Source organism: Erpetoichthys calabaricus, chromosome 3 (assembly GCF_900747795.2).
Source record: "Erpetoichthys calabaricus chromosome 3, fErpCal1.3, whole genome shotgun sequence".
NCBI classification, from domain to species: domain Eukaryota; kingdom Metazoa; phylum Chordata; class Cladistia; order Polypteriformes; family Polypteridae; genus Erpetoichthys; species Erpetoichthys calabaricus.
The window spans coordinates 85,206,797-85,224,989 of NC_041396.2; the positions used below are offsets into that span (position 1 = coordinate 85,206,797).

The 18,193-nt window shown below is 37.1% G+C and overlaps 2 protein-coding genes across 7 annotated transcripts in view; one reads left to right on the forward strand and one right to left on the reverse strand.

The window, feature by feature from the left end:
• Nucleotides 1–18,193, reverse strand: part of taf11 (TAF11 RNA polymerase II, TATA box binding protein (TBP)-associated factor) — a 472,816-nt gene that overhangs the window by 89,308 nt on the left and 365,315 nt on the right. The gene's annotated exons all lie outside the window — the stretch shown is intronic.
• LOC114648154 (ankyrin repeat and SAM domain-containing protein 1A-like) overlaps nucleotides 1–18,193 on the forward strand; it is a 236,662-nt gene that overhangs the window by 48,706 nt on the left and 169,763 nt on the right. For all 6 annotated transcript variants that reach the window (XM_051924634.1, XM_028797015.2, XM_051924633.1 and 3 more), the window contains exon 2: nucleotides 15,554–15,634. In XM_051924634.1, coding sequence (XP_051780594.1) covers nucleotides 15,554–15,634 — 81 coding nt within the window. The remainder of the gene's footprint in view (nucleotides 1–15,553; nucleotides 15,635–18,193) is intronic.

Sequence of the window (18,193 nt, forward strand, 5' to 3'; positions counted from 1 at the left end):
GCCTACGTGACCACATGTTAATACCCAAACTACTCTGAAGCAACGTTTGCACTGATTTGTGTTTTTTGTATCTCACACCCTCATACACCTTTATCATAAGAGCATCCCTTATCTATGATGGAACATTCAATGAGAAGAATATATGAAGCTTCTTTTATATTAAACGTTGTTGAACTAGTGAAAGAAATTGGTAACTACGCTGCTGCAACGAAATTCGATGCATCTGAGAAACTGATGCGAGATTGGAGGAGGCAAGAAGATGTAAAAAAAATAAATAAATAAAATAAAAAATGTGTCGCATTTTTGAACGGGTGTATAAGTCAGGGTCTGATTTTATGATCGATTTTTCAGGTTTCAAGCCCCGACTTATACATGAGTATATATGGTAAGTGAAATAGAGAATAAATGAGAAGAGAATAACCAGACCGTTGGTACACCAAGCATACATGATATTTACGAGTTACTTACCAAAGTTTACTAGTTATTTTGTAGACCCCCTTGCCATGTATCATAGACCCTTTTTTGAAAAGCACTGGTCTAAGGGGAAGGGCCAAAAAAAACTGTCCAAAAATAAAGCTAATCAAGCCTTGACCCAGAACTGAGATACTAAGACAGACTTCTGCAGCCAGGCCTGGGAGTGATGTTCTCAGTATAAGATGTAGAGGTCATTTTGAAGAAGCTGAACAGAGTGGGTCCGGAGTGTAATATCAAATAGATTTGCAGAATTGTGTTAGACAGATTCAGATGTAATAGTTAGATATGATCATGTCATGAATGAATTGTGTGACTAATTTTAAATGACTGAATTGGAATGAAGAAAGCTTTAGATGATGACTGAGTAGTTGATGTCACTAGCCAATGGCAAGTGACAGGTGTGGACATGAGTGAATCATTAAAGTAGTAAGTCCAACCATTAAATTGCTAAATCCATTTCTGGGTAAATGGAAAATATTCTGCCAATTTTGAAAAGAAGGCAAGAATTCACTCCACACGAGGTGCCATCTCTTTGTAGTGCATACTTTCGAATACACCCATGCTCAAATTATATTGAACATATTTATTACTGCCAGGTAGCACAACTAATGCATCCTTTTAGCAGTGGGAAGGAATCCAGTGTAACAGAAGAAAAATTATGCAGATAGCAATCAAGAGTGGGATTCAATCCCAGGACTCTGGATCCATGAGGAAGCAGCTGTAAGCACCATGTCAGAATAAAACCCATTTAATGGTAAATAGAAGTTTAGATAGATAGGAAAAGCACTGTTATTATGAGGCTAAAAGGAAAAGAATTTTAAGTGTAGGTTATAAACAGTAGTAAGAAATACATCTGTCTACTGATTTGGGCTTTCTTTTTTGTGATCAGATTTTTCTTAAATTTAAATAGCATCTTAACTCTGTAAAGATGATAAAATGAGTATTAGAATAAAAATATCACCTCTGTAGCAAAGATCCCCAGTGAAGTAACATTCCTTGGGGTGTGTGGGTGTGCAAAGTGTAACAAGAAGTATGGCAGACACAGGAAGATGTATATGAGAAAAGCAAGTTAAGATTAGAAACACGATGCTGACCATTGGCTAGCCAGCTCCTGATCAAGTGCACAGTGGCCAGGAACTTCTCTATATTGGATGAATCGATAATCCGTGCAACTGAAAGTTTTAAGTGTGATTAGGTTAAAGAAAGAGTATCAGGGATTTACAGTTTTCGGTGACTGTTCCTAAGGAAAATAACCTCAGGTGGATAAAAGTGAAGGGAAGATCAGAGAAGTCCAGAAGAAGGGAATGTGTGAGGTAAACAGAATATTAAAGGATCTAATAGAAGATGGGCTGATAGAGATTGCAGACCAAAACACAGGAACTAGTGAAACATGAATAAAAGTGTCTGGGATGAATTTGAGTTAAAAATGCTGATAATTTGGATTCTTGAAGGATGCAGAAATGGTTGGTGTTTGTAGGTTGGTCATGCTGCAAATTAGAAACCATTGGTGACTTGTGTTTTCTGTTAAAGTGAAGTTATGCATTCTTGTTTATCAGCAATTTCTGGACATGCAAAAGGTAAATTCACTGCACCCTTATTGCTACTTCAATTAAAATGTCCACAGCATGACACAATTTGCAGGGGCTGAGCATAACATGATGTAGCATATAAAACTAAATAAATAAAGTCAGTGATGTCAATTACTTTGCCTAGTGCATCATGCAGAAATAGACTCTTTTGCCTTTTTTCACCCTGTGTTTTTCTATAACATGCAACTTCTTGAACCTTTAACTATATGGTGCTGGATTCCTCTTCTAGACTGCTCCACCTTTATATAGTTTCTGTGGCTTTTATTCTTAAACAGTGTAAGATTCTAAATGTGAAGCATTATTTTACTTTTATATGAAATATGCAACATCCGGTTTTGCCACATGCTGCTCAATTGTTCTACAAATGCACTAAAGCAGTGAGTCACACTTTGCTATTTCTGTATTCTCTAGCCAAAATAAATATAGTTTACAATGTTACTAAATCACTTTAATCAGCAAGTCCCTAGCATGAAAGGCCAGCTTTGTCCAAGCCTCATGGATTGTTGTGGTGGCAGTTAATGTTGGGTGTGGAATTTATTTGATAAATGCAAGAATCATTCTTCTTTATCATTATAAAGTCAATGTGTCTCCACTGAGAATGTTGGGAAAAGATCATTCCTTTTTACGTGAAAAGGGCCACAGATTTTCTTGTAAACTACTTCCTTTTTTCTGTTTTATATCCATCATCCATCTTAGATGCAGAAGTTGCTTGCCCTGCCTTGAATATATCTCACCTGCATGGCTTTGGCTGACTTATTTGTGCTCTTTTTGTAAGGCATGAATAAATAGCACCTCTTGCGAAACGCTGTTGCTGTGCTCCTAACCTACACCACATGTTAATACTAATGTACAGGTTGACATTCAAAAATCGGCCATTGATAATCCGGTTCCTTCAGATTTCCGGCATGGATTTCAGAGCGCATTTTCAAATTTACTGCATTGGCACGCCACTGGTTTCTGGAGGTGCCGTTTATGTTTTGATGGCACTGTAGTCGATAATCTTGCTTGCACCTGCTAACAGGCATTCCTGCTCATTCCTTCTCATTTTATCATTTATTTGCTGCTGTATAGCCCCATTATGGATTCAGTAAAGAAAAGAGGTGTTGTAAAATGTAAGCATCGTGCATTGTTGATCGCAAAGAAATTGGAAGTGCTAAAAAAACTTGATAGTGGCGTGTCTGTGCGAATCATATGTGAAACATACGACATTGGCTCTTCAACAGTGTATGATATTAAAAAACAGAAAAAAAAACTGTTAAAGTTCTTTTCTGACAGTGGGTCAAAAAAGTGTTCAATTTTCTTTCTTTAAAGGACTGTACAGGTAGTCATCCATCCATCCATTTTCCAACCCGCTGAATCCGAACACAGGGTCACGGGGGTCTGCTGGAGCCAATCCCAGCCAACACAGGGCGCAAGGCAGGAACCAATCCTGGGCAGGGTGCCAACCCACCGCAGGACACACACAAACACACCCACACACCAAGCACACACTAGGGCCAATTTAGAATCGCCAATCCACCTAACCTGCATGTCTTTGGACTGTGGGAGGAAACCGGAGCGCCCGGAGGAAACCCACGCAGACACGGGGAGAACATGCAAACTCCACGCAGGGAGGAACCGGGAAGCGAACCCGGGTCCCCAGGTCTCCCAACTGCGAGGCAGCAGCGCTACCCACTGCAGCACCGTGCCGCCCACACAGGTAGTCATTTTCTGTTAAATATATACAGCATATATAACCATCGAAAATCCAGCACTCCTCGGATTTTTGAATATCAACCTGTATTAAACCAACTTCCATAATGAAGGGATTCAGTGTCTCATTAGATTCAGCAAAAGACTGCATAAAATAATGTTGATGTAGTCTTAAGGAGATATGCATTTAACAGGCCTTTTGACAATTGCAGATTAAACAGAATAAAGCACATATTGGCACAAAACTTTCAACATTATTAAACTTTCTTTGGCCATAGTCCTTCTGTGTGCCTCACAGTAGCAACTGTGGTCCATATGTTTCATTTCACTTATTTTTTAAACAGCATTCTTTTTTTTTTTTTTTTTTTTTAATGCTAATGGAATAGGACCTCACTTGCAACTAGAAATCCCTGCTGAACCAAGGTGTGAAAGTTCCATCATGTTGCCCAGAATGCATTTCAACTTTACGACCTCACCCCTCAGCGGGCTGCACGGCACTCACTGCCTGCAGACTACTGTGTGACTTCTGAGATCCTGTCAGAAGGCTCACTTAATCGTAATTTTAGCATAGTGCAACTGTGATATTCGAGTGCTGACTGTCATAGGAGATCTCTAGGATTTTTTTGATTCCCACATTTAGCAACATCCTAGTAATTTTCCAGGTTAATGCTGTTCATCTATGGCAGTCCCAAGTAAGACAGCAGAAATATTAAAAGGTATGAAAAAATGACTGTGACTGTTTTTGTTTGATTGATCATAACAGGCTTGTGGACAGCAGTGGGCAAGTGCTGTTTGTCTCATTTGTACGGTTGAGACAAATACACTGCAGACATAGGTACATCTATAAAAAAAAAAAAAAAAAGAAAAAAAAGCTGCACATATGAAATGGTAAGGATCAAAAATAGAGTGCTTTTCTGTTTTTGCCCCTTTTTCAAAGTGCAAAAAAAAATTCTCAATTTTTTGTGAATAAGCCCTGTTTCAAACTCCATGACAGCCATTGTGTGCTTATCTAGGCGTAATAACATTGCCTTTGGCTCTAAAGAGGGGTAGCTTGCTTGTTTGTGTGCAAGCACTTTCTAGTCAGTTATCAAAGCACTCATTTTATAAAAATAACAATCTGTCATTTCTGAAAACTGCTAGGCGAGTCATAGTTAAGACATCATTGTCTGGGGCTTTTATGATTGGCTGACTTGCATACTTATCATCCATCCATCCATCTTCCAACCCGCTGAATCTGAACACAGGGTCACGGGGGTCTGCTGGAGCCAATCCCAGCCAACACAGGGCGCGAGGCAGGGAACCAATCCCGGGCAGGGCGCCAACCCACTGCAGTGCATACTTATCATAAGAAACAGATTGTATTTTGCATACCTGGGCTCACAATTTATGGCTTTGTTCAGGAATAATTAGTAAACCCTAGCACAATTCCCAAGATTTTATGAAATCTAAGTAAGACTGATAGCTACATTGTCTTTAATTTTTTCAGGTTTGGTATGATTTAAAAAAAAAAAAAAAAAAAAAGGCCATATATAAAGTAGCTTAATGGTGACACTGCTACCTCATGGATCCAGCTTCTATAAATGATGTGCCTAGTCCTGTCTGTGTGCAGCTTGCTTGTTGTCTGTGTTTCTCAATCAGTTTATCTATTGGCAGTGCCAGCTTGAAATCTAGCACCACCTTATAGCCTGACAATAAACCATTGTGTGTCATCCATCCTGCAAATGCCCATTTTGCACCCTGAAAGTCTTTGTTTACAGTGCTTCGTGGGCAGATTTTAATCTAATGTCATGGATAGCAACAGTGTCACACGTACAAAAGAGTGATTTGCTTGTGGTTGTATTTAACTGATGGCCTGAGTGTGTTCACCATGTGATGGAATGGCATCCTGTCGAGGGATTGTTTCTGCCTTGCGTCTGACGCTTTCTGGGATAGACTCCAGCTTTCTTGCAACTTCGCTGTGGGTAAGTGGATTTCAAAAATGGATTTACAGATGTCATTAATTGGCATATGTAAGAAGCTAGAATAATGATTGGTTAGTCTTTATTGTTCACTCCACCTGCATTGCCACTATTCTCATTGGACAATTTTTGAATATACCAAACATTATTTGATTCATATTCAGGGCCTCTCTGGATATCATTTACAATTGGAATTTTACATACATTGCCTATAGAATTGCATTTATCATGGCCCTCGAGAGTGGTGTTTTATATTGGTTGGAAATGTAAGTAAAAATTTCAGTGTAGTCTTTGCATGTGACAGTTCTGCTATTAAAAAGATGTAACAAAATTTGGGATGGAGGTTATATCTATCTGCATCTCATCTCGGAAGACTGATGATGTTAAGTAAGGCTTTTAAAATTACTTCCTAACTGTTACCACTCTAGTTTGAGGTGTAAGCCAATAATGTCAGACTAAACTTCGATTTTGTTGATAGGCTGTGATTTAGCTGAACATTGTTTTGGATGAGAAACTCATATCAAGTAAATATTTAATGCATATGTTTAATTCATGTCTGCCTGTGGGGTTGCCAACTGGGATCCCGAGCTATTTTGTCATGTGGTGGGTGTAGCAATGCGCTATACCAGTGCATGCTCCCCAACCTGACTTGTTTAATTCATTGTTACCACAGAGAATGTGTAATGGAAAATGTTGGACATAGTGGACTAATGTTCCTGATGGAAAGGTTTAAAATGCACAACAAAATGAAATACGCATCAGCCTTTCAGTGTTTTTTTTTTACGGTTTGCGGATATTTGCCTTCCTCGTTCATTTATGTCATCCTGTTTCTAAGTTTTTAAACCTTTTGAAATGATCATGTTCTACTAAACAGTCCATTAATGAATATCAAGTGATACCATTGCATTTATGTGCTGTGGGAATTTTCTAAGTTACCATTTGTGATGTCACACATTTCTGTGTTTTTTCACTTATATTTTAAGTTACGGTAGGTGGCTGGAGATTTGCTGCTTGTTCTTCACACAAAAGCAATGAAAGGTTGTTTTTTTTTTTTTTTTTTTTTGGTAAAATTTAAACCAATGAAATGTGATTATTTGTACCAAATATGAGGGCACAAAATGCCATTTCTGGCTGCCTTTTTTTATATATATAAAATGAGATGAAAGATTAACATTATATCACAAATCTCCCAATATATGAAATAATATGGTTTTAGAATTGTGCTACAGCAGGATCCCACTTCAGTGTTCAGTGATGGATCACAGTGGGAAAATGTTCAAGAAACATTCAACATTGTTTGAATAGAAACAAGAGCTTTATGGCCAGATATGAGGATTGTTTGCATCTCTCAAACTGACCCAGACAACCTGACTACAGATTCACATTGTATGGAAAAACTCATCAGAAACTTCAAAAGATTTTGTTGGATAGTTATCTTATCCAAAGGTCTTGACTAGACATAGTTCTCCTCTCTTGCTTAATGAATCTTAGCCTGAACAGGTCTATTCATTTTTTACATCTAAGATGTCTCACTTAGATAGATAGATAGATAGATACTTTATTAATCCCAAGGGGAAATTCACATACTCCAGCAGCAGCATACTGAAAAAGAACAATATTAAATTAAAGAGTGATAACAATGCAGGTATACAGATGGACAATAACTTTGTATAATTTTAACGTTTACCCCCCTGGGTGGAATTGAAGAGTCGCATTGTGTGGGGGAGGAACAATCTCCTCAGTCTGTCGCTGAAGCTGCTCCTTTGTCTGGAGATGATACTGTTAAAGGATTAAATGAAAGGATTTCCAATGTTGTATCTGTCCTAGTGTCTATATAAACACAGGGAACTCTAGTTTCTGTATTACATCTTGCCTGAAGAAGGGGCCTGAGTTGCCTTGAAAGCTTGCATATTGTATTTTTTTTTTTCAGTTAGCCAATAAAAGGTGTAATTTTAGTTGACATCACAAAAAATATTCAAGAAATGCTGCATTTCCAATTAACTTGCTGGTAGAGAATATGATATATCAGCATTTTTATTCTGATATAAAAAGTGATTAAGAACACGCTGTAGGAGTATCGTTACAATGCAATACAATATAATTTTATTTTTGTAAAGCCTAAAATCACACAAGGAATGCTGCAGTGGGCTGTCTTTTGATAGCGCCCCAGCCTTGACTCTCTAAGAAGATCAGAAAAAACTCCCAGGAATAAAAAAACATTACAACACATGAAGCTGACAACCACAAAAGACACCATAAGGGATAACTTGAGTTAATGGAAAATTAATGTCTTTAGCATTATTACCCTAGGTTCTTGTCTATAAGCCGGACTCGTGTATAAGCCGGAGACCAAAAATCATACGAATTTTTAAAATAAAATCTTCTCATAGATAAGCCAGACTCATGGATAAGCCGAACGTACTATAACCTATAACTAATAGAAGGGAGGGAGCTCAGTGGTCTCACTCGCACCCATTTAATTTCTTTAAGGGGGGAGAGAGTGTGAGATATTGGCGTCTCTCTCACTCCCCGCATGGCGCGGTTGGAGCGGCCGGAGCGCGTTCTTTCTGCTCTGGGCGTCGCCGAGTCAACACGCGCGTGTAGCGGTCATTTAAATTGTGATTTTATATGTAAGCATATTTAAATATATATCGCGGATTTTTTGCTGGTTCGCGGATTTCTGAGGACAATGGGTCTTTTAATTTCTGGTACATGCTTCCTCAGTTGGTTTGCCCAGTTGATTTCATACAAGGGACGCTATTGGCAGATGGCTGAGAAGCTAGATTGCTTACTTTTCTCTCTCTCTTGTGCTGACTATCTGTGATCCTGACGTATGGGGATTGAGCAGGGGGGCTGTTCGCACACCTAGACGATACGGACGCTGCTTCCTGAAAACGACATGCTGCACAGTGCTTCGCATACTTAAAAGCTCGAAGGGCACGTATTGATTTTTGACTGAAAAACAAACTCTCTCTCTCTCTCTCTCTCTCCCTGCTCCTGATGGAGGGGGTGTGAGCTGCCGCCTTCAACAGCTTTGTGCCGCGGTGCTTCGCATACTTAAAAGCCAAACCGCACCATTGATTTGTTTGCTAGAGATTGTTTTCTCTATCTATGTGACATTCTGTGCTCCTGACAGGCACTCCTTTGAAGAGGAAGATATGTTTGCATTCTTTTAATTGTGAGACGGAACTGTCATCTCTGTCTTGTCATGGAGCACAGTTTAAACTTTTGAGAAAGAGACAAATGTTTGTTTGCAGTGTTTGAATAACGTTCCTGTCTCTCTACAACCTCCTGTGTTTCTGCGCAAATCTGTGACCCAAGCATGACAATATAAAAATAACCATATAAACATATGGTTTCTACTTCACGGATTTTCTTATTTCGCGGGTGGCTCTGGAACGCAACCCCCGCGATGGAGGAGGGATTACTGTATAAGCCGGACTTATGTATAAGCCGATATTCTATTTTTTCATTTTCACAACTTTTTTCCTTAGATAAGCCGCGGCTTATAGACAAGAACTTAGGGTAATATAATATATGGCATAGCTGGCTGATCGCTGTCTCTGTGAAATTTTCACGTTCTCACCATAGGCCCATGGTTATCTTTAGATACTTCCATTTCCTCCCTTATGCCAAACCTGTTTAGGTCACAATGACCACTTGCGATTTGGCCTTGTGAGTACCTTTGCACTGGGATAAGCATGTTGGCCAGAGCTGATTCTTGTTGTGTGGTTGATACTGTAAATGTGACATTATATTGCAGTTAGTGAGTTTGGAAAATGAATGAACTAAACCTTGAACATTTTCTGTTTTCCCATTTAAAAAATATAATATATATATATATATATTTCAGCATGTCTGTCTGTTGGTTGGTTGGTATGTTTACATCAGTGTTTTGATTGGCTGATATTCTACGCATTTTGAAAATTTGGACCAACCAACTAAAAAAGAAACAAGCTTGCATTTTAATGACGAAGAAACCCAAGAAAACACCATAAACAATTTGAATATTGCACATTTGCCTCAACAACAAAATAAAAAACGAAGCACTGGGAAGCGAGTGACCAATCGGATTAAAAGAAAAGCTGAAGGAAGTCACTCGACTGAAGAAGACGAAAATGCAAAAAGAAATAAGATTTTGGATATTTCAAGTGCTCAAACTATACCTCAAGAATTGCCAAAAACGAAGAAACCAAAAAGAATTTTTACTGAAGAACAAAAACTGTGGAATAAACAGCGACGTGCAGTACAACAAGCAGCAAAGAGTGTTCAAATCTCGCAGCAGAGACAAAATGAACGCCAACGAGTTGCAGCTTACAGAAGCAACCACACGGAAGAACAAACACAATTGGTTCACGAAATTGAGCGTCTGCGATTGCAACAAAAACGTTCTACTGCCACTGAAATTGAAGTTGCTGAAAGACATGAACATGAACGGCAATGACAACAAGAAAGTCGGTCAAACGCAACTCAAGTTGAATTTGTTGAGAGAAGAGAACAAGAACGTTTACGACAACGAGAGAATCGTTTAAATGCAACTGAAGGTGAAATTGTCGAAAGAAGAGAGCAAGAGCGACAAAGACTACGAGAAAATAGACTTCATGAAAACGAGGAAGATGCAAATTCAAGGCGTCAACAAGATCGCATTCGAACTCGAGAAAGTCGAGCAAATGCGTCTGAAATTCAAGCTCAACTTCGAAGAAACACTGACCCACGTCGAAGAGCCTCTGCAAGAGCTGCTTCCAGCAATCAACTTTGTCGTGCTCTAAATACTTGAATAAACATAGTTTACGTATTCGTTAAGTATGCATTGATTGTGTTAATGATTCATAATTTTATTTTGATAAAGATAAGTCGTTCATTTTATGGCATGTAACACTTTCATACTTTCAGACTTAAACTAGAAACAACTTTCATTATGTTTATTATTGCCTTGGAACTAAGATCCATACAGCTCAGGTGGTAGAGTGCACACTACCCTTGGTCGGTGGTTCGATCCCGGATGCCGGAACAAAGTTAGGACCTAACACCACCTACTGTCCACCTGGGTTCGAATCCCGATTCGTCGTGTGGCACAAATAGCAAAAAACATTTTATTACTAAATTTAATCATGGTACAAATAATTTTGCACTTAATGACTTTTACCCTGCAACACTGATAAAAGTCGCCTGCAGCCCGTCGTTGACGGACACGACTACCTCGTGTGTGTATATATATATATATATATATATATATATATATATATATATATATATATAAAATGTTCTTCATTGTTCAGCTTTCTGGCAACATTTGCTTATATCAAGTTTTGTAAAAGATTGAGTAAACTGTGAACATCACATTCTCAAACCCATGTAGTCCAAATTTGTTGTCAGGGGCTGAAACATATCTCAGCAGCATTGAGCACAAACTAGAGACAAACCCTGGACTGGATGCCTGTCCTACACCCACACTTAAACCAGACCAGTTTAGACCCCCCATTTAGCCTAAGCTGCATGTCTTTAAGAGATGGAAGCCCCAAAGAATTTGCACATTTTCCCAAAAGCAAGTTTTTCCTTCAAACTGCCAGACAGTGACTAAATAAATACCTCAGCAGTGCTAACCACCACATATTAATTCTATCCAAACAGAAAAATGTAATATTAAGATGGTTTGCAGTATGATCAAACAAAACTAATGTATAATGATTCAAGCACACCACAATAAAGTTAATTTCCTTTTCACTAATAAGGAAACCTAGGTAGTCTGAAATAATGATTTCACCAGTAAAGCATATCAGCACAACTATCGCACCTAACATAAAGTGTATCCTGTATAGTAAAATAATATGAAAAGTTAGACAGCTGTTTTGTTCAATAGCAATGGAGCATGATGCATTTTTTTTGATATTGATAGCAAACTTTTATAATTTTTGTCAGTTTTTTGGAAAGTAGAGGACTTTGAGAAACTAGGGACTAAAGTGTATTAAAGCAAGCTAAAAGAGGAAATGTCTTACTTTGCGGGAGCCTTGTAGCTGTTGACAAGCCAATATGTAATCATCTTGCTGGCAAGACGTTTATATAAAAAAGAAAAAAAAAAAGCTAAACGAGATTTGTAAGTTAGTCACTGTTTGTGTTTATTTTTATTTTCAAGTGCTTCTGTTGATGGTTTCATGTTTTCCCATCTGGCAACACTGCAGGCATTTGGCAGTCAGAGATGCCAGTGTCTTTGTAAACACTTGTGATGCTCAAGTAATTTATGTTTTTCTTCTTGAAACTGAACTCAACAAAACAAATAAACTAGCTCCATTCACAAAACTCGCTAATTATACATCTTTCCGTGAGGCCTATATGTCTTGGTATAGGCAGAGGGTATACAAATATTGTGGATGTGAGAGTTTCAAAACAGAGACAGCTTTGTGTCATACTCGTCTGTCCCACAGAGCCTTTAGAATGGCACTGTGGTCTAAAAGGTCCAATTGAAACTAATATGGCTAGTTTTCTACTTAGACTATTGGTGTGAGACGTTTAGATCCATATCTAACATGTTCCAACTCTTGCTTAAATGATTATTGCGCTTGAGACAGGATTGTGTTTGGAAGCAATGTTTGTACAGGGTCATTGGTGGCTGCTAAATGGTTTTATTGCTGCTGGGAAAGCAGCACTTCATCTGTGATGCATTAATGTGGAACATTTGGTAATTGTGCTGATTTTGCTACTGCTGAAGGTATTTAAAGCAGCTTTACAACAGTAGTTTTGTGTCTTTGTACCAAATGGGATATTTTAAAATGAGCATGTGGAGAAAGCCATGTACAAGGTTTAGACTAATTTACTCCATTTGCATTGCTTAATGTTTGCATTGTGCTTTTGCTCTCAGTTGAGTGAAATGAAGGCTTCCTTCTGTTTGGTAGTGGCTAGTTTCTCAGCTCGGCTCTTAAGACTGTTATAGTTATGAGCTTCTCTTAGTTGTCTGGCCAGTTACATATACTGCACCACATGGACTTCTATGCTATTGTGTGGAGCTATACTGTATCCATGAAAAGGGGCCGTATATAAAATAAATACAGTATTGGTCAGAAGTGTTAGAACACCTCAGTTGTTCCAGTATTTCTTCAAATTTAATCAGATGAATTGCAATTAATGACCTAAAATGGGGGAACAAGTAAGCAGTAAACTGCCAGAGGTTTAAATGTAAAGTTCAGGGAACAACTAATAGGTTACAACTTACAGATGTTCTGCAGCAATTAAACAATTTGCACAGGTGTCTTTATTATCTTTAGTTGCAGAACTGCAACATGAATATGTTACCTGGACATGAAACTCCTCCTTTTCCTTCATTTAACCAATCAGAAGTGACGTTGTGTTAAGACATGACCTTGCATTTGAGCTGCTTGACTATCAAGTTCAGTCTTACCAGGTATGCGGTTTTCCTGCCCATTTAGATTATGTTTTGAAACAAAAGGCATTTGTGGCTATTTTGAGTTGTACTATGGTCAGTTTGCTTAATCTTATGTGTTTTAGTCCTGAATTTGTGAAAATAGAATACAAACCCACTATTTAAACCAGTGTCTTAACTTGTTCAATGTAACAAGCAGTATAGCAAGTCTGTAAAGTTGTGGGTTAAAGTTAGTAGAAGTTAACAAAAAAGAACACTAAAGGCTTTTAAAGTAATCAAGTAATGATTAATCAACAAAGAACGGAAATAATGAGGTCTAAAAAAAAAAAGAAAAAAATTGCTAGTGCTGGTAAGAAGGTGGGCTAAGATATTTAAAAAGATACTGACTTGGAAGATTTGGAAAGGGGAAAGAAGAGAGTAACATGATAATTAAGTTTACAACATGTTAAAATACTTGGAATCTTAAAAGCTTTTAAGTACATAGCAATGTTTCATAAGTAGCTAACATTTGTGTGAAAGTTGAAACTGCAATAAAGCTAAGCAGCGACCAGCATGTTATGTTTTATGTGTACAAGTTTATTGGGTCCTTACTATTTCCTATCCATATCATTGGATCCATATCTTACTTACTTGAATGAAACTGCATGCAACACATTGCCAATTTGTGAGTGGAAATTTATTGTAAAGCTACAACCTCTGTGTAGGAGTAGGAAAGAAATTTCCCTCCTTGAAATGCAAATGGGTACTCTGGCATCTAGCATCTCTGCATTTGAATATTGTACGCTTATACAAATGGTATGGTACTACTGTCCATTTCAATTTGAGATGCTTTAAGGAGATTTTAGGCTGTAATTCTGTGATACCTGATATGTGGCAATCCTGCTCAAGCTGGCGCCCTTATTTCAAACTTTGCTCTGATTTGTTTTCTTTTAGATGCCCTTATGTTGAAGTTTGTCTGACTTCAACCAATATCTTCCATGTGAATTTTGCTCATTGTCTTCTGTTTTCTACTTGCAACAACAAAGTTTCCATTAATTTTGTATACAACATAACAATGCTTATTTCAGCCTGTTGCTTTTTATTTATTACTATGTTTCTTAGGCTTGTCAGAGCATCACCAGAGAAGATACTTGGCACCTGGTGATGTGTTTGAATCGCAGATTTCAATCAGTCATTGCATGCAAAGGATATGCAACAAAGCACTAAATATGACTGCTTTAATAGACCTACCAATACTATAGTACTGTATGTCTCAGACATTATAGTCCACTTAAATGGGGGGGGCATGTTTAAAAAGTGTTGTAATTATTACCTGTTGTAACCAAAATGTATTCAAATACCTTTAAATTAAAGTCTGCAATGTGCACTTTAATCACATCGTAACTGTTTAATTTATAATTTTAAAATGTGGAGCAGAGCGGTAAATCAAGGAAAAATGTGTCTTTTTTTAGAAAGGTTTTACAATAGCATACCCGCCACGACATTATCAATAAATATAGACAAATAAGAAAACATGTTGGCCATTTTGTAACATCACCTAATTTCAATTAAATAAGTCAAAGCATTTCTGAGATTCTGAGGTATTTAATTTTACTATTGTAAGGTGGGTTTGAGTCCTGAATATTGATTTATCGAAATGTCCTTTCTTAGCTGATACATACTGCCATAGATGTACCATCCTACAAAATTTCAACTTTTTAACTAAATATAAAAGTGTTTCTGTTAATGAGTGCGCGAAAGTGAGTCAACTTATATATTATATATATATTTATACTGTGTGTATGTATATGTATGTGTATATAATATTCACAGACACACACAGTGTTGGTATCCCTAGAAAAACACATAAATGTTTGGATTAGAGGGCGTTTTCAAACTAGCTGTTTTCTTTAATTAGTATCACACACGTCTTTAATCGTGTAGTCAGTCATTCAGCCTATTAAATGGAGAAAAGTAGTTGTTTGGCGTCATTGTGTGTCCCACACTGAACATAGAGCAGAGACAGCAAAGGAGACAGTTGTCTGAGGAGATCAGAAAGAGGATTATAGACCAGCATATTAAAGGCAAAAGCTAGAAGACCATCTCCAAGCGGCCTGATGTTCCTGTGACAATGTTGCAAACATTTTTCTTTTGTTTGATTATTTGAAGTATTTTGTTTAATCAAAACTCTAAAGCAAATATTGATTTTTATTAAACACTCTAAATAATAATGGGTGCCAAAAGATAAGAAAGAGAGAAATTTAGAAACTGATTTGTTTTTACTTCTCCATGTAGTCTGATTTACTTATGTCTGCAAAGTTTGTCTGGTCACATTTGCATGAATTATCTCCAGTTTTGGAAATATTGTTGTTTATGAATAGTATAGTGCTTTTGTCACTGCTCAAAGCATATGTCAACCAGCACCACATTGCAACAAATGGGGCGGCACTCCTGAGTTTCCACTCATCATGTCTTTCTCTTTGCAGTATCTGGAGGGGTCCTAACGTCAACTGTGTGGACAGTACGGGGTATACGCCTCTTCACCATGCTGCTCTGAATGGGCACAGGTAAGGCACTTTTCCTTTTTCTGATAATTTGGTTCTTTTATATTTCATAGATTGATTATGTGGTGTTTGCTGTGGGGCGGAAAACTTTTTAATTCACATATTGCCTAATAATGATTGCTTGCTATCTTTCTCCTTGTTTGAAGTCTACTATTGGTGCACATTTCCCCAAGTTTTTTGGGTATGTTATTGATTTGCGAAATGATTCAACTAATGTTGACTGTTTCCTCAAATTACAGCTTTGTTTCAGTTACATTGTACTTGACCATATAATATGGTAAGTAATGGGGATAGAAGTGTGGAAGGAAGGAGGTTGTGAATATTCCTCAAAGCACAATTAAGAAATTGAAATTTAGATGAATACATCTTGCTTGGATTAAGGCACAGTTGGTTCCACTAATGCAATGCACTTCCCGTTAACTCAAGATGGGTTCAGGCAATCCACAATTTAGTAATATTTAAGCAGTGCCATGAAATAATCATTGAGAATATCTATATTGCCTCAAAAAAATGGTAGGAGCAGCCATCATTTCAGTAGCTGAACAAGAAGTAATATGTGAGTTGCACAAACAGTACAAAATTGTGTATGCTATTAGGAAAGCAAGAATGTCTGTGTGGAAACCCAAAGCAGATTAAAATTACAAGCACATTAAAGGTCTGAATCAGTGTGAAATGTAATAAAATGTTTTTGGAAATAATGTAGCTTCTGTTAGTTCAATGTTCAAAATAGAATTTTAGTAGTTTTAAAAGTCACACTTAAACCATTGTTGACATTATGTATTCAGTAGCAACATGAGTACTTTAAAGTGCATTGGGCAGAAAATAAAAAGTAAATACAATAACAAACTTTAAAATATTAAGTACAAAACTTTTTATTTTAAGTAGAATATATTTATATGCAAAACTATATTTCAGTTTTAGCAAGCTAAAAGAAATCTGCAATTTCTGCCTCTTTCAGATCTTGTAGTGGTCCCAGTTTTAAACCTCGGTTGAAGAGTTTGCCCTGGATCAGCATGACTGATGGCACCGTACAATGGGATGTTCCCATGGCTGTCATTTTAAAAAGTGATTTCCTGTACATTAAATCTGCAGAATGAGTCACAGTTTACACAGTCAGCCTCTACTTGGCCTTGTGTTACTGTTGTTCTCACATGAGTGCAGTCTTTTGTACCAATGATAGTTGGGAGGCCTAATGAACATTAGGTAGTGTCATTGATAATACTGTACTTTAGTTAGGTAAGGATAAGTCAATTTTGCTTAGTTTTACTTACCATAAAATCTAACAGTTCAGTCACTGTGTTTGGTATTTGAGCCCAGTCTGAAGAAGCTGTGAGGTACACATAAATTTAATCTGTCTTATCAATGTTTTTTTTTTGTTTTTTTTTTTTTTTACAAATCATTAATGGATCATAATTTGAATAATGATAAAATGCAATATAGGCCATTTAATGGTTAGGATTTCAATTCAGTATTCTAGAACTGTGAAGGTGTAAAGGCCCTTGCAGCACCTCCTGACTGTCATGGGGTAGGGTGACAAATCAAAGTGTTTTGCTGTTTGGAAAATCATGAAAGAGTGTGCTGAATATGAACCAAAATGATCACAAGTGCTAGTAATCTTTTGGTTCTTTTGCACTTCTTGGTAGCTTTGTTCATATGCCTTTTATGTGTAAAATTACCAGCTAACTCCTTGGACAGTGTGAAAGGGGCTATGGTGCATGTAGATGGTGAGTGTTGTTTGTGCCTCCAAAGTGACATTTCTGTTGTGGGTGGCATTTCCATTTCAGTTTTGGTTAACACCATGTATCCAATTTTTTATTTGTTCACATTTTTCTGATGTTATATTTGTGCATCAATTATTGATGTATATTTTAAGTGCCGCTTTTGCCGGTTTTACTCACTGCTCTGTAATTTTACAGGCTTAGTTTATTGTTATTTCTTGCATTGTTTTATGGTCTTTGCAATTTGCCCTTTGGGATTCTCGTAACTATAACTTCTTCTCACCCAATTGTGTAAATGTTTCCTTTCAGAGGCAGAAAAGCTGGTTTAGAATTTAGATTGTAGGAGAGCTTCATAAACACCTTTTTTGCACATTTTCCTACCACCACCTAATCTTCTCTTTATTTTAAATACAATGTCATCCAATTTCCCAATTTAGTTACTTTTTCAAATGCTAATTATTGTGTACTGATTTTTTTTTTAAATTACCCAGGATGGTTTATTCATCTGTGTATATATTTTTTTGTTTTATTTTTATTTTTAAACTTTTACTGAGCGTCAAATGCACTGTGTCAGTGTCTGCAAAGTCTTCTTTTTTCATATTTGTTTTCATGCTGCTGTTAAAGTAATTGACTTAGTTCATTTAAACTGTGCTTTAAAATTATATTTGAGTATGATTTAAGTGAGATTATTTCACAAAGTCCCATTACAGATAAGAATTGCACAGAAGCACCACCTTGTAAAACTACTATAATTGCACCAATGTAATAATAAAAATAAATGGAAAAACATGAAATGTATTGTTTTGAGTAATTTATCCCAGGATAATCACATGACTGGGACTTC